The following is a 24,130-nucleotide window of genomic DNA, read 5'->3' on the forward strand; positions in this document are numbered from 1 at the left end:
AGGTCAAAGGACTCGTCCAGGGTCACACAGAGGAGAGTCAGCTTGTGCCCCGTGGTTCTGGCTTTGGGGAGACAAACGGTGAGATCATGGGAGCGAGCCCCAGACGCTGCTCCAGGATCCCAGACTAAAACCACAGATGAGGTCACGGAGTCAGGATGCTGGCTCCCGGGGAGGCCTCCCTGCTCTGCCAGGCCGCTGGGGGCGGGAGGGTTAGGGGCTCAGACCCCACCTGGGAGGACCCAGGTTCCAGCCCCTGGACGCGTGTGCTGCTGCGTGAACTCAGGGAAGTTATTCCATGTCTCCATTTGGCTTTCTCCTTAGTGAAACCTGTCCCCCTGCAGAGCCCTTGTAGAGGTAAAACAGCTCAAGGCAAAGAATGGTGAGCGTGACGCAGGCACACTGTGGGCACCCTTGGGCCCACAGTAGGTGGGGAGAGGCCTGGGCACAGGCCCTGCCTCCCATGGGTGACTGTCTCGGGGGAAATCTCACAGCCTCTCTGGCCCCTGCTGTCCTCCCACCTGGACGTGCTCACTCTGAGCTCACAGAGGCCTGACCCTCAGCAGTGTTTCTGCTCAGAGTCAAGAGTGCAGCTCATGCCCGGCTGGGCGTGGCTCAGCGTCGACCTAGGATCCAGGCGATCGGGGTTCGATTCCCGGTCAGGGCACATGCCCGGGTTTCGGGCTCGATCAATGACTCTCTCATCATTGATGTTTCTCTCTCTCTCTGTCCCTCTCCTTTCCTCTCTCTGAAATCAATAAAGATATATTTAAAAAAAAAAAAAAAAGTGCAGCTCAGGGGGTCACTTCCTGGGGTCCTGTGTCTTCAACCCAGAGCTGCCCAACTCCGGTGGCTTGAAGAGATAGTAGGACCTGTTACTATTATCTGTATGCTAACTCCTGGTGCATTGCTTTACTGTATAAAAGTACTTTTCCCTGCACGATCTTATTTAACTCAGTCCCATGAGGTAGGCACTATGGTTTCCATCTTCAGGGCCCGAAGCCTCAGACAGATGAAGTGAGTCACTCGGCCAGGAGTGGCTGGCATCCAAGGGCCTTTCCCCTCTGCCCCACCCCCTACAGAGGCTGGAGGAAGGGTGTGGGGACAGGGAAATGCGGGGTGCATTCGGGAAACGGGGAGGAACTATTTGAGGCGAACCTGTAACCCTAGGACGAGGGGAGGTTCAGCCAGGAGTCTAGAAAGACGTTGAATGTCAGGCGGTGGAGAGCCTCGAATGACATGCTAAGGAATTTGTAGTTCATTCTAGTCTCATTAAAGAATTACACACTTTACATTGTACATATTTAGAAAAAGACAGGCAGGGGGCGTGGAGGGATTGAGCAAAAAAGCAAAGAATGAGAAAGAACTTCCAGGCACTGGCAAGGGCACAGACACGGACACGGACATGAACACAGACATGGACACGGACAATGGTGTGGGGATTGCAGCGGGGGAGGGGTGGGGGAGGTGGGACAGGTTATGGGGGGCTAAATGGTGATGGAAAAAATGAAATTAATTTTAATAAAAAGAAAAATACAAATGAGAACATTTAGAAATAATTTGCACTCTAACTGCCTAGATATAATTGCTGTTAATGTTTGATAGAGGTATATATAACTTTCCAATATTTTTCTCTGCAAATGTGTCCCATCCCCCCCCCCAAAACAGGGACATAATATACAGATTCTTTTTCTAATCTGATTTTAATTCCATTAACATCTTTCTTGGCCATTAACAATTATTTTACAATAATGGTTTTTAAACATTTATGCCCTGGAACTGTTTTTAAACAAAAGCCTACCAGGAACCTCAAAACCCAAACGGGATCAAGATAGAGCCCCTGTGATCAGAGCACGCGCGGGGCCCTGACGCCAGCCTGGCCCTGTAAGGCGCCCCGGCCCCGTCTGAAACCGCTGTTGCATAATGTCGTCGCTGTGGCTGCGTGGTAAAAATAGAGCATCTCCCACTCAGTCAGCCTGCTCGGCTGTGTCCAGGTCTTCCCTTTGTAAACTGATCCTACGTTCTTTGAACGCATCCCATAATTATTTCCCAAGGAAGGTTCTGAACACGGGGTATGACATAACCAGAGCCATTAATGTGAGTGCTAAGTGCAGTGAAATCTTACTTAACTGGAACTCAGCAAACCACAATCCTTAATTAACCAATTTTCTTTTGCTCAACTTTGGAGAACATAAAGGGAACTCCCTCCCCCCTCCCTCTTTCTCTCTCTCAGATACACACACGCACACAGAATGATGAAACAGGGATTAATTTAACGACTATGTGCAAGAACTGTACTCTGAAAACTACAAAAGAATCGCTGAGAGACATTCAAGATGAGTATAAATGGTGAGCTCTCCCATGCTCAAGGACTAGAAGACTCAATATTGTTAAAATGCCAGTTCTCCCCCCACTGATCTGTAGGTTAAACACAATGACATTCAAAATATTAGCAGTTATTTTGAAAAATTTAGTCAACAAACTGAGATTTACGTGGAGATGCAAAGCATGTAGAACCGAGAAAACAAGAGTGAAAAAGAGCGAAGTCGGAGGACTTGACACCATGTGGTTTCAGGACCTGCCCCGGAGCTGACTGACAGTGACCGGAACAGGATGGCAGCAAGTAAGGGCTGACATATCGGCCAGCGGGACAGAACAGAAACTCCATAAATTATTATTATTATTATTTTTTAAAATATCTTTATTGATTTCAGAGAGAGGAAAGGAGATGGAGAGAGAGAGATGGAACCATCAATGATGAGAGTCATTGATTGGCTACAGCCCGCAGCCCAGGCATGTGCCCTGACCAGGAATCAAACGCCGATCGCCTGGATCCTAGATCAATGCTCAACCGCTGAGCCACGCCCGGCTGGGCAGAAACTCCATAAATTAGACCCACATGAAGATACGGTCGATTGATTTTCTAGCAAAGGTGCCAAGATAATTAAGTTGGGGGAAGGATACTTTTTTTCAGCAAAAGGTGCTGGAATAACTGGTTGGCTAGACGCACAAAAATGAGCTAAAACTATAAACTTTCTTTAAAAAAAAAAAAGCCCAGATGGCGTGGCTCAGTGGTTGAGCATCAGTCCATGAACCAGGGGGTCACGGTCGATTCCCGGTAAGGGCTCGTGCCCGGGTTTCAGGCTCGATCCCCAGTAGGAGGCGTGCAGGCGGCCGCCGATCAGTGACTCTCATCACTGATGTTTCTCTCTCCCTGCCTCTCTCTGAAATCAGTAAAAACATATTTAACACACGCAACAGGAGAAAATCTTAGTGATGTTGGGTTAGGCAAAGATTTTTAAAATAGAACATGAATTATGCCGCCAGCCCTGGCCGTGGGGTGGTCACAACCTAAGACTCATCTTTCAAGGACGCTAAGGACTATGGTCAGAGCTGCCACCCGACCCGGGAGGCTCCGTTCCTGGAAGGGAAGGTGGAGCGAGACCTGGTTTGCCCCCGAGACTGGAAATGGATAAACCAGCCTCCAACAGGTTCTGCAACCTGCCTGAGATCTTATCGAGAGCTGGGGAAACTCCTGGGATCTTTCAGCCAAACTCCCAGGAATCTTAGCAGGCTGCTTGCTTCTGTTTAATTGGGGCCGTGCCTCCTGGCTGCTGCTGTCCTCTGACGAGGCGATTTTGCGTCCAGAGGACTTGATTCATTCATCCCCGTGTTCACTAAAGAAACCTGACGCGCACTCGCTCTGTCAGCACAGAGAGCCCGCTCTTGGGAGAGGCAGAGCCCAGGTGACACTCCCCCTCTGCCTCTTGCTGGCCACATGGCCTGAGTGGACCTCCTGAGCCTCAGTTTCCCTTCCTATTTGAGGAGAAGAGAGTGATCACCTCCCCGCTCAATGACACGATGACCTGGGGATGGGCCTGGTGCAGGGCCCCACGTCCTATGTGCCCGGGAGTATTCGCTCCCCTCTCCTCGCTCCAGGACTCTGCAGACCACAGGGCCCTGGGTGGCTGGTGGCCACAGCCCTGGAATTCCCGCGGCCTAGTCGCATAAGAGTAACGCAGCCCCGAGGGGCAGCCCCGGCTGGGGCCTGCCCTGTCCCTCTGACCCACTCCAGGACTTTCTCCGGCAACTCTCCTCTCTCAGCGGCCGGGGTTTCGCTGTCGTCAGCATGCACACATGCCGCAGTGGTTCATTTGTAGCCCCCTCGGGGCGCTTCACTGTTGCCCAGTTCCCGCTCCTCCCAGCGAAACCCTCGCAGGCCCTCTCCACTCGCTGCCGCCTCTTCCTCTGTCGTCGGGCCTGATCGGGCCTGATCGACTCTAGGGAAGTGCTCACCCTTCCCAGGTCACCAAAACCGTCTGGGCAACACCCCGCGTCTTGCTAAGGCCCCTGACCGCTCACCGGGCTCTTGCTAGCACTCGCCTGTCTTCTTCCTCAAAACCTTGGGCACTGGCCCCCCGCCTGTCACTGCACTGCTCCCCCCCCCAAGTCTTCCCCACGCGGCTCGCTCCTCCTGACTCCGGGCGCTCTCCTCTCACCTACTGTCCACGCTCACTCCTCAGGTGTCCTCATTTGTCCAGAGTGTTCAAGCCCATGTTTACACGACGACCCGCACACCCGCCCGGGCAGCCAGCCGTCTCCTCTGAAGCCCAGACTCCTTTGTCCGACCTCCTGGTCAGTATCTCCTCTGGTATTTCTAAGAGACGCGTCCCGATCTGGGTCCGTACCCCAAAGCTGCTCATAACCGTCTCAGCGAGGGCTCCGTCGCCCACCTCACGGCGTCACCCTCGGCTCCTTCCTTTTTCTCACAACTACGCCCAGTCTGTTGTTGGCTCCACCTTCAAAGTACACCTGTCTCTCGAAATAGAGAGTTTCTCTTGGTAACAACAATCTTGCTTTTTGGTAACGAATTGTCCCTTAGCTTGATCTAAGAACAATTACGTGCACGCATTTTCCGATTCTCGCAGTATTATCTGAGATTCCTGCGTGGTCGGCGTCTCACTGGCGAGATCGCAGACACCTTTTGCGAGGAGCTGTATTTAAGGAGGTCGAGCCCACTCCTCCCCGAGGAGGTCACCGCGTGACAGCCACACCTGGGCGGTCTCTTCCAGGCTGCCGACTCCGCCGCTTACATCAGCTTTCTGTGACCTCTCGTTGGTTCAGTTTTCTTGTCTGTAAAATGGGGCTGATGATGATTGATTATAATATTCAAACGAGTTAGGCCCAGAAAATGCCGGGCATGCATTAGTTCTCACGTTCCTAAGGAAGCCCATGTTGTCAGAGTCCTTGGCTGGAAGGCTTGTGGGGGGTTTTAAAAAGCATATGCCCCCAAATAGAAGTGAAAATCAGTAAGAATGAGGGAGCTGTACCCTGATGTCCTCAGGCCCTTCTGCCAGCCTCCCTCCTGTCCACACTTGCTCTTCCAAGAGGCCCAATGCCTGGCTAGTGCCTGTGTGTCCCCCGCACTTGGCTGCTCCTCTAGGCTCTCCCCAGCTTTCTCTGAGCCAAAATCTCATGACAGCCACAGCTGTCACCTCCACAGGCAGGCATGGGTTCAGTGACAGTGCAGGCGGCCACAGCTGGCTGACTTGCCACGGTTGACCCACCAGGCGTCCCTTCTCCCTCTCCTGGTGGGAGCCAGTGATGGTGGCCAGGAGGTGGGACTTACAAGGGATACGTGGTCCGGGCTGCACTGGTGTGCTGGCCAAATATCAGACCGTGGGGTCCAGGAGACCGCAGCAGTGGGGGCCTTGCCCAGCGCTTTGGCCCTGAGGCTATCATTCTACCTCTCACCCACGAGCCTCTGGCCACACTGCTGCTTTCTGTTCCTCAAACACTCCGAGCTTGTCCTGCCTCGGGGCCTTTCACGCTCCTGGGATGGTTCCCCGTGGTCTTGCTCGGCTCCGGAGAACTCTCTTCCCTGATGAACCTATAAAAACTCTCCCCAGTGCATCCTATACGCCTGGCCAACATTAAAGCGCCTTGAAGTTATAGTTATCACTCCCTGAAGTTATAGTTCACATTTCTCTGTTTTCCATTACTGTGCATGATCAGTTTGGCTGACATAACAGACTACAAATACTGTTGCAACAACTCTGGAAGGTGTAGAAGATGCGAAAGTTGAGAAGAAAGAAGTATTGGAACAAATGAAGCAGGTTTGGGCCTCGAAGGTCTAAGGCACGGTTGGATGACACACAGATATTTCTGGCAAGTCCCCGCCCGGGGTGGTCCCTGGTTCTGTCTCAGCGACGGGATGTGGTGAGAACCACTGCTGAGGCGCCACTGGTGGGAAGATGCCCCAAGGAGCAGCTATTCTGGACACTGAATCATTTCTTTCATAAAAACAGCATTTCGTGTAAAATCGTGTCCGTGGAACTGTTGAAGGATTGGCTGCTTTGACTAAGATAGTGAAAGAGCGCTGAGATCAGACTGCTGACAACGCCTCAGGTGAGGTTCATGGCTGGAAGCCGCGGAAATGGAGGCAGACACGCACGTGCCGCAGAACCCGTGGACACGGTTAATCTACACACGCAGGCCTTCCCGATGTCCTGGGACTGTCACCACCACCTGCAGTGAGACGAGCATCTGCCAAAGTCCTTTGTTCCACGTAGAAGGCTGTTGGCTCTCTCATAGAGAAATACTTAAAAGCTCTGTCAGACTTAGCGATGAGTGATATTCTTTTTTTTTAAAAAAAAAAAAATTATTGTTGAGAGTATTACAGATGTCCCCCATTTCCTCCCTTACCCTCTTCCAGCCATCTCCCACCCCTCTCCAGGCCCCCGCCAGTCCATCGTCTGTGTCCATGGGCTGTTCTTTCTTCTTTTCAAACAAAAAGTCACGTATTCCTGCGATGACAGGTGGCTATCAATAGTCTGCTACCTGGCAGATATTTTCCAAGTTGTGAATACACTTAATTTGTCCCTTCGGGGCAAAGGGGATGTTTGAGCAAAGTAAGTAGCTGGATGACTGGGTGTGGACTGGCCTTATCTTTATATTTGTGATCACGGATGTCCAGGGGCCCCTGATGCTGCCTGATAATCTACCAGATTTCTCATTTAACTCTCCCATTTACAAGAGACATCACACCCTTGCTCTCTCCTTGGATCTTGTACAACCACACCCCCCACTTCCATGCCCAGCTGATGACCCTCTTCGCACTAGAGAAGCCTTCCACGCGTTCCCACCAGTGCCTCGTCTGGCTCACTGCCTCCCTTCTGTCCCCAAGGATTCCACCCCCTGTCCCCAGCTAAGTGACTGCCCCCTGAAATCATTCTTTCTTCTGCACCATCATTTTCTTCTCTCTGAGAGTTCATTTCCGTCCACTTATAAACACCTTCAGCAAGCAAAGAAACAAAAACAGACACATACATGAAGGTCTCCCGTTACTTCAGATCGCCTACCAGCCTGCCCCCAGCTCGATCCCTCACCAGAGGGGTCCACACCCCTCCACCCACCATTCTCTATCGAACCCCCTCTATGTGGCTATCACTCCCAACACCGAAGCCACTCTTCTCAAGGTCACTGATGAACCCATTTCCAAACCCGGTCAGTCCCCAGTCTCCACATTGCTGCCATTCTCAGGAGCGTGTGGCACAGTTTATGGGCACCTCCTTTGGACACACAGTCTCTTGGCTTCCAGGAAACCACACACTACAGGCTTTCCTTCCTAGCCTCCTTCTCTGGATCCTTCCTTGTAGTTCCTGCTTCTGTTTGTTGGCCCAGGTCTCAGTCCTCTGACCTTTTCCTCTCTCCACACTCGCACCCGTGATCTTATCCGGACTCTTGACTCCCTCAGTCATACCTTTGGCTCTTTCCTTTCCCCTGAACGTCAAACTCATCTATTCAACAGCATGCTCAACCTCTGCACTTAGATATCAAATAGGCATCACTAAGTTAAACACACCCCAAAACGGACCCTTGACTTTTTCCTCCGACCTCTATCATGAGCCCACACCCGAGTCTTTCCCGTCCCAGTACGTGGCACCTGCATTCCAACATAGGTTCAGACCCCCGACTTTGCAGCCATCCTTAACGCTTCCCTTTCTCTCACACCCCACACCCAGCCCATCTGGAGAGACTTCTTGCTTATACCTTTGAAGGCGACCACTTCTCATCAGCATCACCACCCTCACCCACAGCAGCCCACTCCTGGGTTAGGAGCAGTGCTTCTTTGTGTGCTTTTTGGGAAATCTATCCTATCCCAAGTCATGAAGATATTTACCTTTTTTTTTTCCCTAGAAGCTTTTCCGTTTTACCTATCACATGTAGGCCTATGATCCATTTCAAATTAACTTTTCTGTATGGCGTGGGGTAGGGATCGATTTTTTATTTTATTTTTTTTGCATACGAACGTCCAACTACATGTGACCCAGAACCATTTATTGCAAATAAATCCTTTCCCCCGCTGAATTCCTGTTGAACCTTTGCTGTGCACCCAGTTGCCTGATATGCATTTATGGGCCGGTTTCTGGGCTTTCTACTGAGGTCCCCTGACCTTTTGGTTCACCTTTGCACCACACTCTCTGGGCTCCTGTTTGATTTGTCGTTGCTGTTTAGCGTTAAACCAACTCCGCGCTCCTGGGATGACCCCGACCCGCTCCCTGCTGCGCCCTCAGGACCTAGAACAGCGCCGCCCGGACGAACGAGCGGGAGCGAGCGCGCTCTGGGGCCGAGCGACGGAAGCTGCCCTGCGCCCGGGCTCGCGGGGGGCTCGGCCGGCAGGGGCTCGCCCGCAACCGCAGGGGCTCGCCCGCAACCGCAGGCAATCGCTGCCTTTCGGGGAGGACGAGACGGGGGCGCCGGGAGCGGAGGGGCCGCGACGGGCGCCCGGATCGCAGCGCAGCCCGCCCTGGGCGCTGCCGAGCCCGCTCCTCGCGCGCAGCGGACAGCTCCCTGCAGCCCGAGCCGGGGAGCGGTGCCCGGGCGGACGCTGCCGGCCAGGGCGCCCTCGCCCAGCCCAGCACTAGCGCCGCCCCGCTTGTTCCGGGTGCGTTTAGTTACCCTGACTCGGAAAGGGGTGCTTCTGGGGGCGGGAGGCAGGATTAGCCCAGCTCCGCCGGCGAGCGAGCGGAGAGGCTTCGCTGCTGCCGCAGGCGGCCGGAACCCAAAGTCAAGGTCTCGGTTTCCGGCCGGCGAGCTGCTTCCGCCGCTCCCGGAAGCTGCGCTCGCTGCCCGGGTAACGGGCCGGGGCGGCAGCGCGGTGATGGACCTCGAGGAGGCGGTGAGCGGGCGGCGGGCCGGCGCGTCCGCACCGCGGGGAGGGAGGAGCGACGCCAGGGAGAAGGGGCTGCAGGCCGCCGCTGGCTGCGGGGCGGGCCCTGGCCGCGGGGCGGGGCGGGAGGCTGCGGGCGGCCGAGGGAGCGTGTTCGCGGGAAGGAGGCCGGAGCCTCCGGCGGGATGAGGCGGAGGGTGGAGAGCGTGGGGCGACAGCCCGCAGGGCGTGCTCCCGGCGGGGGATGACGCTGCGGGCTCGTGGGGTGCCCGCCCTCAGGGTCCCTGCGGCGCCGCGGGGGGCGGGCGGGCCGGGACCCCACTGCCCCCGGGGACCCCGCGGGAGTCCTCGCCCCGGTCCGGCGCAGGGGCTCCAAGCTCGGGCTCGGGGACACTCCCGGGGAGTGGCAGTCAGCCCGCCGGGACCCACCCGGCGCCCCGACCCACCCGTATTCAAGTTTTCCGTGAAGCGCCGCGTCCCACGCGGAGGACGGGGGCCCGCGGCCGAGGGGGGGGGGGGGTCTGCGCGTGGACGGAAGCCGGGTGGGAGCAGAAGGCCTCACTCCGCGGAGGGCCCGCGGCGTCCGTCGGGGGCGGGGCCGGGCCGGTGACGCGCGTGCCCTGCCTGGGCCTGAGCCCCGCGCGGCGAGCGGGGGTCGCGCCCCCTTGACGCCTCCGCCCCCTCGGCGCCCCGTGGGGTCCTGGCCTCTGGGCGCGTGCGGGGCGCGTGCACGGCCTGAACTCCCTAGAATGGGGAAACCGGGACCCGAGACCCCCCGGGTGGAAGCCTGGCTTCCCCGCGCGCGGCCCCCCCCCCCCGGCGCGTTCCCGGAGGGGGTTCCGGGCGGCGCGCTCTGCCCATTTTTTTGAGCCTTCCCTCTGCCTAAATCCTGTCATTTCTTTTCATCGCAGCATTTACTCGACTTTTTCCCGTTTTACTCCTACCGCCTTTTCTCCTTTTCTTTCCCCCCTCACCCACTGCATATTTTAGGAACTTTTCTCTAGCCGTTTAACTCCGTTTCAAACTGGTCAAGGAAGGGAATCGCTGCGCTCGTCGCTGGCGGAGAGCCTCTCGCGCGTCCTTCCCGGTTTCTGTGACTTTGTCATCTCCCGGGTAGAGCCGCAGGGCTTAGGTACCACTCACCTAACGCGGTTTCCTCTCCTCCTGCAGAAAGAGTTCAGAGAGCGCTGTGCTCAGTGTGCTGCTGTCTCGTGGGGTCTTACTGATGAAGGCAAATATTACTGTACTTCTTGCCACAATGTTACAGAAGTAAGTAACAGGTCTCGCCTATGGATGTGCTTATATTTTAAAAGTTGCAGTTTCAGCCTGATAGGGGACAAAGAATTGATCTATTTTTATCGATTTTCCAGTGCCCCATTGCCAAGAATGAAAGCAGTCTTCAGGGGCTCACACAAGCGCGAAGGAATTTGTAAATTAGATTTACGATGAGTTTTTGTAATGATGTTGGGCCATATATATAAATGATTTCTTGATTCAGACTAAAGGGAAATAATTAAAATTGTACTTAGAATAGGATGCATTTCTTTTTAATACTTATATAAGAGTTTTTAATGTGTTGTGGTAGCTTAGAGGTTTGGAAAATGGATGTAACGGGAAATGTACATGCAATCAAAGACATTTGTAAAATAAGTAAAAAAAGACAATGCTTGTGTGTGTGTGTGTATGTGAGAGAGAGAGAGAGAGAGAGAGACGGAGAGAGAGGGAGAGCTGGAATATTTTAGGTACCAGGCCCTGACAGCACTTGAAATTGAAGACTTTGGGATGAACTATACTCACCATTTAGTCATTCCAAAATCCTATAAATTTGATAAAAAATAAAACGTAGTACTTTTATAATTTCGTAAGTAAAGCTGTTTTAGAGTATTATTCAGATACAGAACAGTAAGATCTGTAGCTTAGGCATTGCTGATTGCAATAAATACAGAAATTATTTTAATTCCAAAGTAGGTTTTGGGTGCAGAAAAAATGAATATATTTGACTTTAGGTTTGATTTGAAAAATTAAAAAGTGATTTGAAATAAAAGTATATTCATTTGGCAGGCATTTATTCAGTATTTACTATATTCCAGGCACTGTTTTAGGTACTGAGTAATTTTGAATGAGAGAGCAACAAGAAGGCTAGAATGTTCCAATTTATGTAATTTTCCCAGAATGTTATCTTTATTGGTTCTGGCACTCATAATTTGGTTCGTTGTTTTTCCAGAAGATACTTGGAAATATATTTAGAGAGATGTAAAGCTATCTTTCTAATGGTATGTTTCTGTTTCCTGCAGAGATCCAAGGAAGTTTTAAACACTGAGGCTATTCCTAATACTAAAATACAAGCCATCAACCGGGGACTTAAAAGAAAAAAAAAACTTGGTAAGCTCTTTCTTCACGTGTGCTAAGCATTCTTCAGTCATGATTTTCACTTTTGTGATTTGGGGATGCGGAATGGAATATTAAATAGATCTAAAGAAGCTGCCAGAATTTTAAGCAGGCAATCAGTCCACAGTGGGATTGCAGTAGGTTTGATTGATGGAAAGATTGGAAGCAGGTGTCTTAAAGCATGTCCTTCTTTACCCTGCTTATTGTCGAGTTGCTTTTCCGGTGGAGCAACTATTATGCAAAAAGAAATAATAACAAAAGGAGCGTATCTCCTCTTACCTGTTGTCATATATTCTCCTATTCTTTATTTGTCATCTGTCATGAATATGATTTTCTGTGCTTCAGAGGGAAATGCTTTTTTTCTGAAATGGTTCAGCTGGAATTGTCAGGTTAGGCACGTTAAACCTGACGTTCAACTTTTAGAAATCCATTTCTCACACTGAATTTTGAACACACCCTTTTAAAATAGGGAAGATTATTTTCCCTTAAAATAGCCTCAGCATGGGTGTGCTTTGAAAGGTAGGCTGTTTCATTAATCCAGTGAGTGTGTATAATTAGCCACTATTGAGAAGAATCTGAGGTGAAGTCTCTCTGACGCTTTTGAGTTCTGTGACTAATGACTTAGGACCAGATGCTTGAGTCTGAAACCAGACTTATTACAGCTCTTTCTGCATGAGGAGCTCCAAGGGCACACATGATATAAAATCTGATCAGTTATAAAAATAATGTTTAGCTTTAACATTTGTTACAAGTTTTCCATGTGTGCCTGGCCAGGCGTGTCGACCTAGGATCCAGGCCATCGGGGTTCGATTCCCGGTCAGGGCACATGCCTGGGTTGTGGGCTCGATCAATGGCTCTCTCATCATTGATGTTTCTATCGCTCTCTTTCTCCCCCTCTCCTTTCCTCTCTCCAAAATCAATAAAGATATATTTAAAAAAAAAAAAACAAAACCAAAAAAACAAATTTGCCATGTGGAAACAAGAGAATGTAAGAATGGAAATCCTATACAGGGATACAAAAAAATTCCAGTTGCAATGTGTAAAACCCAGCTGTAACTGAGATGCAGCTACAGTGAGTAAATTAGGTAAAACCAGCTGTAACTGTGGAGCAGCTACAGTGAGTCAATTAGGTGAAACTCAGCTGTAACTGTGGAGCAGCACAGTGAGTCAATTAGGTAAAACTCCACTGTAACCGTGGCGCAGCACACAGTGGGTGAATTAGGAATGCACATATCTGAAACCTGTTATTTGTCCTTCAGAGAAAGGCTGGGATTGGTACGTGTGTGAAGGTTTCCAGCACATCCTTTATCAACAAGCAGAAGCCTTGAAGACCCTGGGCGTCGGCCCAGAATTAAAGGTGAGACCATGTGTGTCTAGATGTCAACTTTACAGTTTGTCATTTGAAGAGCAGTGAAATTTGGAGTGAAACTAAGGCGAAAAGTGGAGTTACCAGTGAAGCAGTGGGGCTGCCAGAAGAATCCTTTTTCTGATATTTTGCTTTAATCCTTTCATTAGACCAGCAGTTCCCAAAATGCATCCTACAGGATGTAAATAAGCAGTGTAGCTAAAAGAAAATAAGAAAGGTTTGTTGTCAGATATGTAGGAAACATTGGCTTAAACAAAGTAAAACAAGTAACTTTGCAGACTCGCTGGAGCCTTTATGTGTTCATGTGCTTGTTTCGTTTCTGAGGGGATGGAGTGCGGCACTGTGCATTCTTCACAATCTGAGAGCAGAGTCCTTGGGGGTGTGCAGCACCTATCAGTACTCGCGGTCCAGAGTGCTCTCTGGGGAGGGATACATGAAACCAGCGGGGCTCAAACTTGAATTTGTGTCAGGATCCCCTGTAGGGCTTGTTAACACACAGATCGCTGGGCCCCATTCTAGAGCTTCTGGTTCAGCAGGTCTGGAGTAGGGCCCAAGAATTTGCATTTCTAGCAAGTTCCCAGGAGTCCCTGATATGGCTGGTCCAGGAACCGTATGTTGACTCTTGCCTCTCAGGAGTATCCCTATTACTTGAATTTCCTATTTCCTCCTCTAGTTGAAGCCATTTCAACAATTCTTTAAAAGCCAGTTATTTAGCAACAGTAGTTACCATGCACTTGCTTCACGTCCATCATTGGAAATCAAGTGTGAGGAGCCAGCCTAGTTGGAGAAAGGGTTTTGTGCATGGTGGGATGAGTAAACAAATCATACAATAGTATGTTCATAAGTGACATTAAGGGCAAAAAGAGAAGGGAGGGAGATCAGTCTGGACTGAAGTCACCAAGGAGAGATCTGTAGAGGAGCCTTTGCTGTTGCAGCAGCTGAACCAGGTGACCTCTAGACCGTGCATGGCTGAGAAGACGCTGGCCTGCCCTGATAGGGACACTATAGGAATTAGAAACTCAAAAACATGAAACACCAGAAGCGTGTGTGTGCCAGTGGTGCATTTGGTGAGACTGCTGTTAAGGGAAGTAGGTAAGAACACAGAATTGGAGGGCAACACGTACGGAGATTCTGTGTTTAGATGTGCCAGTGTATTTGTCACCATAACCGGGACTCTCACTCATTTCCTTCCACCGCAGAATCGGGTTTTACATAACCTCTGGAAGCGCTACCTTCAGAAGAGCAAGCAGGCATATTGTGAAAATCCGGCTTACACCAGTAGGAGGAAAGCTGCGGTAAATCACAATCCGAGAAGTGGGGAAGAAAGATACACCAGTGAGGTGTTGAGATGGAGACAGGCTCAGCCTCATCTGGGTTCGTGATGTTCATCGGAGGATTTTCAATGAGGTTGTTGCTCTTATGTCCGGAAGGGCAAGGCCACAGCTCTAGACTCCATAATTGATTTTGACTTCTTGTTTAACTAGTTGAGACAAAGAAATACTTGGTTAAGTTCTAAATAGAAGCTTAAGGACTATCTATAATTGTACTATTAAAATTTTCTTTGAATGTGTTTTTCCTTTTGCCTGGAATACCTGCTTCCTTTACCTGGCATTTCAAGATTCAGCTCAGTTGTCATTTCTTCTCAGAAGCCTGTATGTGAAGAAAAATAAGCCTGGGTGCCTCACAAACCCCCTCCCCATCCCCCAGAGCAGCTGTATTTATAGCAGTTGCTTTGACTGCTTTATAACTGTGCCGTGATATCTTTTATTTGGGGTCAGGAGGATGCCACTGCTGAGAAAGGCAAGTTGGATGAACTTTGATACTTACTCTCAAGGACTGAAGATTTTTTATTGAATTTTAGAGGGAGGAAGAAAGAGGAGGGGAGAGAGAGAGAAATATCAGTGCAAGTGAAACATCGATGGGCCACCTCCTGCATACCCCACACTGGGGACTGAGCCCAAAACCCAGGCATGTACCCTGACCGGGAATCAAACTGGCAACACTTTGGTGCACGGGACAGTGCCCAACTAACTGAGCCACACTGGCCAGGGCCAGCTGCTCTTTCTTAGGGACACTTTAACCACCATTCCAACAATACATGTGTGAAAAGTTAAACGGTGTGAGATAGTATACCCTTTTCAGTTAAGTGTTTTAAACAGTAAGTGCCGCAGGAGTCCGAGGAAATGAGAAATGACTGAAGAAGGCCATTGGAAGGGTGGTGTGATAGCATCACTAATGAGCTGGAGAGGAGAAGGGAGTATAGTCCAGGCAGGAGGAATGGAGTTAGCAAGACATGGAGCAACGGTTCCCAGGTAGACTTGGTAAAGAGACGGCCGTGTGTGTGAAGTCATTGTTGACACTGTGTTGTGGATATGAGATCTAAGAGAGATGGTAGTTCCAGGGAGAAGGAAGCCTGGTGGTGTCCTGGCTCACCCTTGTCCACAGCTCTTCTCCAAGAAATGCTGGGGAAGCTGCCTGGGAGCTGTGGCCCAGGGAAGGTCTTTGGGTCTCAGGGGCTCAGTGAGCAATGGCAATTGTCCAGAGTGGTTTCTTTATGGTGCTTGTGATGGTCAGGAATTAAGTTCATGGAAATTAATTGCAGTTTTAAATTTCTATGCAACTTTCTTTATATTATTTTGCAAATAGGTCCTGGGAGATAATCCGAGTCACTCAGAGTGGGAGAGTGAGCCTGAGCTGCTGAGTGACTTCAGTGTCCCTTCCTGCGTTGAAAGTGGAGCAGAGTCTCAGCCCAATGTCCCCGCTCGGAAGCCTTCGCCCACCAGCAGAGCATCACAGTCAGGTAAAAAAGAGACTAAACTACCTAGAGTCTGAAAGCTGGTGACGCATCTTAGAAACAACATGGTCTAATCTCTTCACGTTCCAAGGAAGGGAGTTGGCCTAGCGAAATCACACAGCGAAGAAAACGGCGAGTTAAATGAAGTCTTAGTGTGATTTTTAAGGAGGTCCGTTGTCTCCACATGAATATTTTTGTGTGATGTTTGAAGGGAGCTAAATAGTGAGTGGATCCAGAAAGAAGGAGGTCAACTCAGTAAAGATCATTATATGTGTGGGCTCAGAATTTCCAGAGAAAAGTGACTGCAGAGAAATGATAGAGTTTAGCCACATGGTGAGGTCAACAGGAGTCAAAGATGCCCAGTTTCTAAGCAAGTGGCATAAAACCTCATTATATGTGGTGTTAATTTTAAATTAACTCCATAATTTAAAATAGATAAGGATTCTATTTTAAGGTTACAGGTATAGACCTTCCTAAAGCATTTATTCATGACTTTTGTTGTTTCCAAACTACATTAAAAAAAAACATGGTGGGAAACATTTCAGAGGACAGCCCAGGCTTTTATTACAGATCCCTGGGATCTTGGTGTGTCAGCAGGGTTCTTCGGGAGGTGGCTTCTAAGCCCTCTGGTGTCACATATTGTTGAAATCTGGGTTAAGTGTGGTTACATAAAATTTTCAACAAAACATTTCTTGTATGGACTCCTCCTTTGCCAGCCCCTTGCCCTTCATAGATTAAAAATGTCTTTTATCAGCATATCTGCATTTCTTGCTAGACTGCACTGTAACATATCAGATAAGTTACTGCCCTGTCCAAGAAGTAAAGACATTACAACCATAGAATGACTGGGCAGCTGTGGCTCTCTGAGTTTCCTCCCCATGCTTCCGGCAGCCTAAGCTCAGACATTCCCAGGGGACTGTCACTCTGAAGCCTCCCAGCCCTTTAAAGCATCACAGTCCTTTACCTATGCTACCTTTCTGTGGGTTTATTTTGTAGTTAATGATGATCCTTAGAGCTTTATTTTAGTTTTTACATTAAAAGTAACTATTGCCCTGGCCGATGTGGCTCAGTGGTTAGAGTGTTGGCCTGTGGACTGAAGGCTCCCGGGTTCGATTCCCAGTCAAGGGCACGTACCTTGGTTGCAGGCTCCATCCCCGGCCCCAGTTGTGCACGTGCTGGAGGCAAGCAATAGATGTGTCCTTCTCACGTCAATGTCTCTCTCTCTCTCTCTCTCTCTCTCTCTCTCTCTCTCTCTCTCTCTCCCTCCCTCTCCCTCTCTCCCCCCCCTCCTCTCCCTCCCCTCCCCCTCCCCCTCCCCCCCGTCCACTCTCTCTGAAAAGCAGTGGAAAAAATATCCTCGGGTGGGGATTAAAAAAAAAGTCACTATTAACATAACGCCTGTTACAAAACTATAAAATACAGACAATCACAAAGAAAATGAAGTTAGCAGTTGTGTGCCACCAGGAAGTAACCACTGTTGCTGTCGAAGGTCGTTCCTGAGTTTCGTCCTGTGCGTGGAGGGAGGGGGAGGTTCTCTTACTCTGTTTTTGCAAAACACTGAACTATGTCCTCATTCTGTACATTTTTAATCAAAATTCTGCATGCATATAATTCAAATATATTTATAAAGCTTGTTATAAGAAATTTGTAAAAGTAAAAATAAATTGTCAGTTTCCCCTAAATGGCCTGCTCCCAGAGGCGCTCTCCCGCTGCCCCCCACTCCCTCTTGTGCCTCGTTCTCATTCTCTGTCCCCCCAGTATAATTACAATTTTTACTAGATCAATATTTGTTGCTTAAGTTATTGTAAGTGTTTAAGTGCTACTCAGAACTGAGCCGCATAACTTCCGCGGTTACACATTCTGTGTGTCCTCTGGCGTTTCTGGTGGTGGTGTTGTCATCTGTGTTTAGTTTTCTGTTTATTAGTGTTCTGTGGTTTATCACTAATGTGTCTTCACACTTCCAGTTCTGAAAAAGCCTCCCCATTCTGTAGGTGTTCCATCAGTTTCATCTTCTGGAGGACTCTGCAGCCTCTGACGGGCCCCGGTCCAGGCTGGCGTTCTCTGGCCTGTGGCCCGCCGTCTTTCTGATCTCTACTGTTCTGTCACCTCTCCTTCGTTAAATTCCTTATTTCCCGGGTCCCATTTCATCTTCTTTTCCGGTTTATTCCCTCATTTTTGTGGAGCATCTTATTTTGCTGAGGATGCTAATGATATTTTCCCTGATTTGATTATTTCAACCTTTGCTTTTTATACAGTCATGGGCCCCATAACGACGTTTGGGTGACTGGGCGACCACATATACACCGCAGTCCCATAGGTTGTAATGGATTATAAGAAAAGGGTTTGCAGGGTGGGAAAGAGGGGCTGGCCCCCACTGATACTGAGTTCACTTCTAGCTCTGGGTGGTTCAGATGGAGGGGCCGGCTCCACATGCTGTCCACTTGCCCTGCACCTGCAGAGGCTGAGACCAGGAGGTGGGGGGAAGGGAAGACCCACTGGGGAGGAGGGAGCCCAGCCCACTCCCCCTGCATGCACAACTGCACACAGACTCCCTTCTCTTCCTTGCTTTTCTCTCTCTCTCCCCCTCCTCCCTGTCTCATTTCTATCTCTCCCTCTCAGGCTCTGTGTCTCTCCCTTTCATTTCTTGTCTCAAGCTTTAATCTCTCTGGGTCTCTTTTGATCTCTGCTCTGCCTTTCTCTTCCCTCCCTTCTCCCTCTTCCTGCTGAGATCTCCTCCCCTCCATGGGTGCCGCCCTCCCCCTGCCCCAGCACGTCTAGGTGTGCAGTGGACGGAATACCGTCCAGGTTTGTGTAAGTGCCCTCCGTGGTGTTCTCAGATACATCCTTGTAAAGCTATGTGTGACTGTTAGAGGCCTTCTTCAGTGTTCGTGAGCCCGAGGTGACTGATCCTGTTTAGGAGTGGAGACTAAAAAGGTGATTTGAAACTTTGTACCCATGGCGAGTGTAGTCAGCTCTGCTCTGGTGAGAGGGTGATCTAGCTGGGTTATTTTCTTAGTGAACCTCCCAAATTATCATCTTGAAATCTTTTCCCTGGAGCTGATCAGATTTTGCAGAGAAATCTCTTGGAGTCCTCTGGTTGGAGGGTGTAATGCTGGCTGTTCTGGGAAGTGGGCGGGAAGAAGAGGGCCCCAGGGAGTGGGGGTTGTCTCAAGGCTTCATGTGTAAAACTTTCACTCCTCCTGTTTTCTGTAAGATATCCCTGCTCTCAACTGTGTGTGTGACTCAGGGTCCCTAGTCCAGAGACCCTCCCTTTTACTCTCCCTAGAGGAGAAACGTCCACTTTTCTGCCAGGATTGGGGCGGACAGTCAATTGGCTGCATGGCGCTGGGGTGGGAATCTGAATGTCTACTGCTTCTCAGTCAGGTTTCCCAGCAATCCTCCTGGGGTTAGTCCAACCCTCACCCAGTGTCCAGGGCGCCTGGTTTAACCAATTCCTGAGCCTGCTTTAGAGGTCCCCAGGGCAGAGGTAGAGTGGTGATTGGCTCTCCCTGCTCCTGGCTTTGACCGCAGCTCTCAGGACTGCTGAGGTAGCGAGCACTTGTCCATGTGCTTCCCAGCTTCTAAAACATTACTGCTCTTGTCTCCTTTCCACGTTGTTTATTCTTGGGCTCATCTTTCTTTGGGGGGCAGGGTTTACCTTTTTCCCACATAAGCAGAGCTGCCACAACAGGCCTTCACCCTGGATCTTCGCACATTTGAGAATCATTTCACCAGGATGAACATCTTAGAGGTAGAACCGCAAGATCTGTTTTCACCAAGTATTGTTGGGTTCCTGCTCCATGCTCGGGCCTGTTCTGCGCGCTGGGCACACTGGTGAGCAGGCTGCCTGCCTTCAAGGTGCTGAGATGGTGGTGGGAGGAGCGGACAGTAAGTGCACAGGAACAAGGAGAGCTCAGTTACTGACCAAGGCAGTGAGGGAAGGGCCCACAAGTTTGGGAAAGCGGTTTTGGAGGAATAACTTGGAGAGTTTTTGTCCAAGAAAGTGTGGCGTCTTGGGGTCATCCCTAGTCTTGCTTTCTATGTATCCTCACTTCTGGCTTTAAACACCAGCTGCCTCCTGACTACCGCACTTCCTGCCTCTAACCCAGCTTTCCTCTGAGCTACAGGTTTTTATACTCAGTTGCCCACTTCATACTTTTGTGTATTTAATACTTGTTTCACTCACCATGTGCACTCCTGATACCTGGTTTATCCCATCAAACCTGCTCTTTTGCCATCTCCCTGGTCTCAGTAAATGGCTCCTCTGTTCTCATTGTTCAGTCAAAAACCTTAGAAGCACACTCGTCTTCACTTTTTCTCTCATATTTCACACCCAGGCCTTTAGCGAAAGCTTTGACTCTTCAAAACATGTTCAGAATCCAGCTGTTCCCACCACCTGCAATGCTGCTGCTCCAGTCCCTCGGCTCTCCTGGGATAGTGGTGTCCTGGGTCCACTCCCACCCTCCTGTAACCCCCCACTATCACTCCCCCAGACCTGGAACAGCAGCCAGAGGGGCCTTTATAAAAACACACGTGTTGCTCTCGTTTAACAGTCTCCAGAATCCTCTTACCATACCATCATAGAATAAAATCCAAAGTACAGACGCGACCTGCAGAGCCTCACGTAATACGCTGTCTCATTCCCCCCGTGTCATCTCCCACTTCCATTCACCCACGGTGCGCTCAGCCCACTGCTTTCTTGCTGTCCTTCAAGTTCACTCCTGCTGGTGCACTTGGTGGTCTTCCCGAGAGCCTCAGGACTTCTGTCTGAATCTGTTCAGGTGTGCTCAGATGTCACCTTCCCAGAGGCTCCTCTGACCCCCCCCCCCCCATGTACAAGAGCAGTCTCTTCCCTTCCCATCGCTATCTCTGTGTGCCCCTCCATTGCTGTTTCTCTATGTAGCATTTACCACCATCTGCCAGTTGTAATTTTCTTTTGTTTATTGACCGTCTCCCATTACTGGAATGTAAGTTCCAACAGAGATGAGACCCTGTCCACTATCACTCCCCCAGACCTGGAACGGGCACAGAGTGCGATGAGTAAGTGCTGAGTGAGTGAGTGAGCAGAACCAATCCCCGGGGCAGAGGATGCCGGAGGATGGGACGGGGAGGGGGTTCCGCCCTGGCCAGTGTTTGCAGAGCCTCGCGGAGGAGAGACATTCTTTGCTTTGTAATTGTGTACCCTTTTATTTATTTGAAAAATTGTTCATGTTCTCTATAAAAATATTCAGACAGGTCAAATCCCTCTTTAGTATCCAAGTTCATCCAACTCCCACAAAGAACTGACAGTCACCTTTTGGGCCAGTTTCCTCTTACAGCGACATGGCTTCATTGCCAAATTGCTCTTTATAAAGATTTTATCCATTACAACCTGAATTTAAGATTTTTAAAATGCCTCTTTGGATTTTGTTACTTTTCTGCTTGTCCTAACTAGTTGTTTGCACTTTACAAAAATCTCCATCTATCCCCTAAGAAATGGCCTCCGTCTGCTCTGGATCCCTTGATGGAGTTGCATATTCTCTGCGCAAGGGGAAGGGGATTGTGAAGATGACTGTGCCGGCGACGCTTGCTTTCTGCTACCTGTCGCTGCTGTGGCAAAGAGAGACAGTCACTCTTTCTGACCTCCTGAGGTAAGCCAGGCCTCTGGGATGTTTGCTGACTGTCCGTGTGAACTAGGGCCCAGCCTTGGGATACCAGGAGGCTTAAATTGGGGAAGGGGCTGGAAAGACTGGGTGCCTGAGTTCTCTTCTGAAGTTGACACTTCCCTGGGCTGGAAATTCACCTTGGTTTCCGTATCGTGTAGTGGAAGGAATAGTACCTGCCTTATGGGGGTGCTGGGGAGTTAATTACCAACTGTGAGTGAGGTGCTTTGAAGATGAAAAGTGACATTTAAGTAGTGGTTTTATTTCTCGGGGAGATGAACAGATGACCTTTACACTGGCAAATGGTTATTAATGTAGTTGCACAAGAGGTAAGCACAGGGTGTCTGTGTTTATACAGTAACATTGGAGACAAAACTGTTGGAAGTACCTATTCTGTAGTAGTCGGCATTTACATTTTTCAAGGTAATTGACAGGGTTCTGTGTTTAATGAGTAAATTACGGCATAGTGCATAAGAATTTCTTATTAAACAGAAAATGTGCCAGATCATTAATGTATTAACTTTCCCCTTGCTTATGCATTCTAATTAATAACATTGGGTTTAATCAGTGTGTAGAGTAAGAGCACACGTCCAGAACCACGCTCCGGGCTCTGTTGCTTGTATGTGACCTGACTTTGAGAGTTTTAATTTAAATTTAATTTCTCTCTGCCTCTGTTTCCTCATTGGTAAAGCGGGGACAATAACATCTACCTCCCTGGGTGCAGCCACTTCCCATCAGTCCCATCTGACACCCTGCAGATCAGGGCCTGGCGCATGGTGAGGCTCGGCGCCAGTTGCCGTCATCCTTCTGCCTCCCTCCTCCTCCATCCTTGGCACTAGGCCTTCTGATTAAATAAAATGCCTCCAGTGAACGAGGTTAGTACCTTTGAACTAGGCCACATCATCCAAATAACAAGGCTCTTCTCAGATGTGATGAGCTCTGCGTGCTGATCATCTGTGATTCAGGGGGTTTAACTGTTGAGTTGAAGCCACATCTTGCTCCGAGTGCCCTCACTGGGTGAGCTCATCTCCTCCCAAGGCTGTAATTACCGTCTCTGGATGATGACTCCCAAGGTTCTGTCTCCAGCCCAGACTTGTTCACTGAGGGCCAGACCCATGGACATTGTATGTACAGCTGCTTACTGGACACTCCCGGATGTCTCTACGATATCTTGAGATCGGCAGGACTAAACGAGGCTCATCTTTCATCTCAACCTGCTCCTTCCCTGCCCAGTGTTTTCTGTCCTCATAAATACCATGCCCCCTTGTCCTGTCCAGAGCCAAGGAACCACCCTTGGCCCTTCCCCGTCTGCACATGCGTCCTGTTGGTCACACTGGCACAGCAACTCTTGAAACTTCCTCTCTTCGTCCCCATTCCCTCCGTCTCTGTCTCGACCTGGATTTCTTAGCAACTGCCCAGCTGAGCCTGTGCCTGCAGTCTTGTGCCACTGTCTCCATTTCCTCCATAACCAGAGGGACCTTACAGACACAGCCACCTAATCATGTCAGTGACGCTGGATAAAGGGCCACCCTACCCGGGGCAGTATGTGAGAGGATAACAAAGCCCTCCTAGAAATCTAATGAGAGGGAGAAAACACCTTTACCTGAAATTCTTCTCAGTGAGAGTATTGTATGTGGTTGGGAGCTTGAGGGTGAGACCCTACACCTTTGTCTCCCTCTCTTCCCTCGCCCTCCCCTCCTTCCTCCTCTCCCTCCAAGGGGAATTTACTGCACCTTCAAGGAGATTGAATCTCTAGCTGGAGGGCTTCTATTTTGCTCCGTGCACACACAAATTTGGGGACAGAGCTTAAATGCTTGAAGTAATAGGAAAAGAGAATGTCCCCTTTCCCTGCTCTTCTCAGTGAAAAAGCTCTGAGTCCAGATTAGCAAAGTGTGGTCCTCTGACCAGCTGCGTCACCTGGGAACCTGTGAGAAATACAGATCTTTGGGTCATTCTAACCTTCTGGACCAGAAACTCTGGGGATGGGATGGCAATCTCTGTAAAGAAGCCCTCCAAGAGATTCCTATAGATGCTAAATTGAGAACTACTGCCAAACTTTGAAAAAATATTTAAAGAACATTGATTTGAAGAGATTACATGATGGGCCTGGCTACAATACCTATATATCTTATACTGATCCTACATGCCTCCCTGTTTAAATCCTTTAGCAGCATCCATGGTCCTCAGGATAAATTCATAACCCTTAAATTAACCCTTAAGCCCGGCCGGTGTTGCTTAGTGGTTGAGAGTCCACCCGTGAATCAGGAGATCGTGGTTCAATTCCCAGTGACAGCACATGCCAGGGTTTTGGGCTTGATCCCCAGCAGGGGGCGTGCAGGAGGCAGACAATTGGTTCTCTCTCATCACTGATGTTTCTGTCTCTCCCTCTCCCTTCCTCTCTCTGATGTTAATTTTTTTAAAAAGCCTTTAAAGACCCTGCCTACCTAGCAGTAACAGTAATAAGGAAAAATAGCCAACATAGCCCTACCGGTTTGGCTCAGTGGTTAGAGTGTCCGCCCACAGACTGAAGGGTCCTAGGTTCGATTCTGGCCAAGGGCCTATACTTCGGTTGCAGGCTCTATTCTTGGCCCCAGTCATGGTGAGTGCGGGAGGCAACCAATGGATGTGTCTCTCACATCGATGTTTCTGTCTCCCTTTCACTCTCTCTGAAAAGCAATGGAGAAAGTATCCTCTAGTGAGGATTAAAAAAAATAATCTTAAAAAAAAAGCCAACATGTATTCATTCCACAAATGTTTACTGAATATCGATT

The 24,130-nt window shown here is 49.7% G+C and overlaps 1 protein-coding gene across 3 annotated transcripts in view; it reads left to right on the forward strand.

Moving 5' to 3' along the window:
* The first annotated feature begins 9,111 nt into the window (after positions 1 to 9,111).
* Positions 9,112 to 24,130, forward strand: part of TAF1B (TATA-box binding protein associated factor, RNA polymerase I subunit B) — a 47,810-nt gene continuing 32,791 nt past the window's right edge. For 2 of the 3 annotated variants that reach the window (XM_081157168.1, XM_081157167.1), the window contains exons 1-7: positions 9,112 to 9,178; positions 10,340 to 10,438; positions 11,464 to 11,551; positions 12,817 to 12,914; positions 14,123 to 14,218; positions 15,570 to 15,723; positions 21,191 to 21,347. In XM_081157168.1, the coding sequence (XP_081013294.1) occupies positions 9,161 to 9,178; positions 10,340 to 10,438; positions 11,464 to 11,551; positions 12,817 to 12,914; positions 14,123 to 14,218; positions 15,570 to 15,723; positions 21,191 to 21,347 (710 nt within the window). In that variant the 5' untranslated portion in view covers positions 9,112 to 9,160. The remainder of the gene's footprint in view (positions 9,179 to 10,339; positions 10,439 to 11,463; positions 11,552 to 12,816; positions 12,915 to 14,122; positions 14,219 to 15,569; positions 15,724 to 21,190; positions 21,348 to 24,130) is intronic. The other variant, XM_081157169.1, reaches the window with a different exon arrangement.

Source organism: Miniopterus schreibersii (genome assembly GCF_964146895.1).
Source record: "Miniopterus schreibersii genome assembly, chromosome: 13".
NCBI classification, from domain to species: Eukaryota; Metazoa; Chordata; class Mammalia; order Chiroptera; family Miniopteridae; genus Miniopterus; species Miniopterus schreibersii.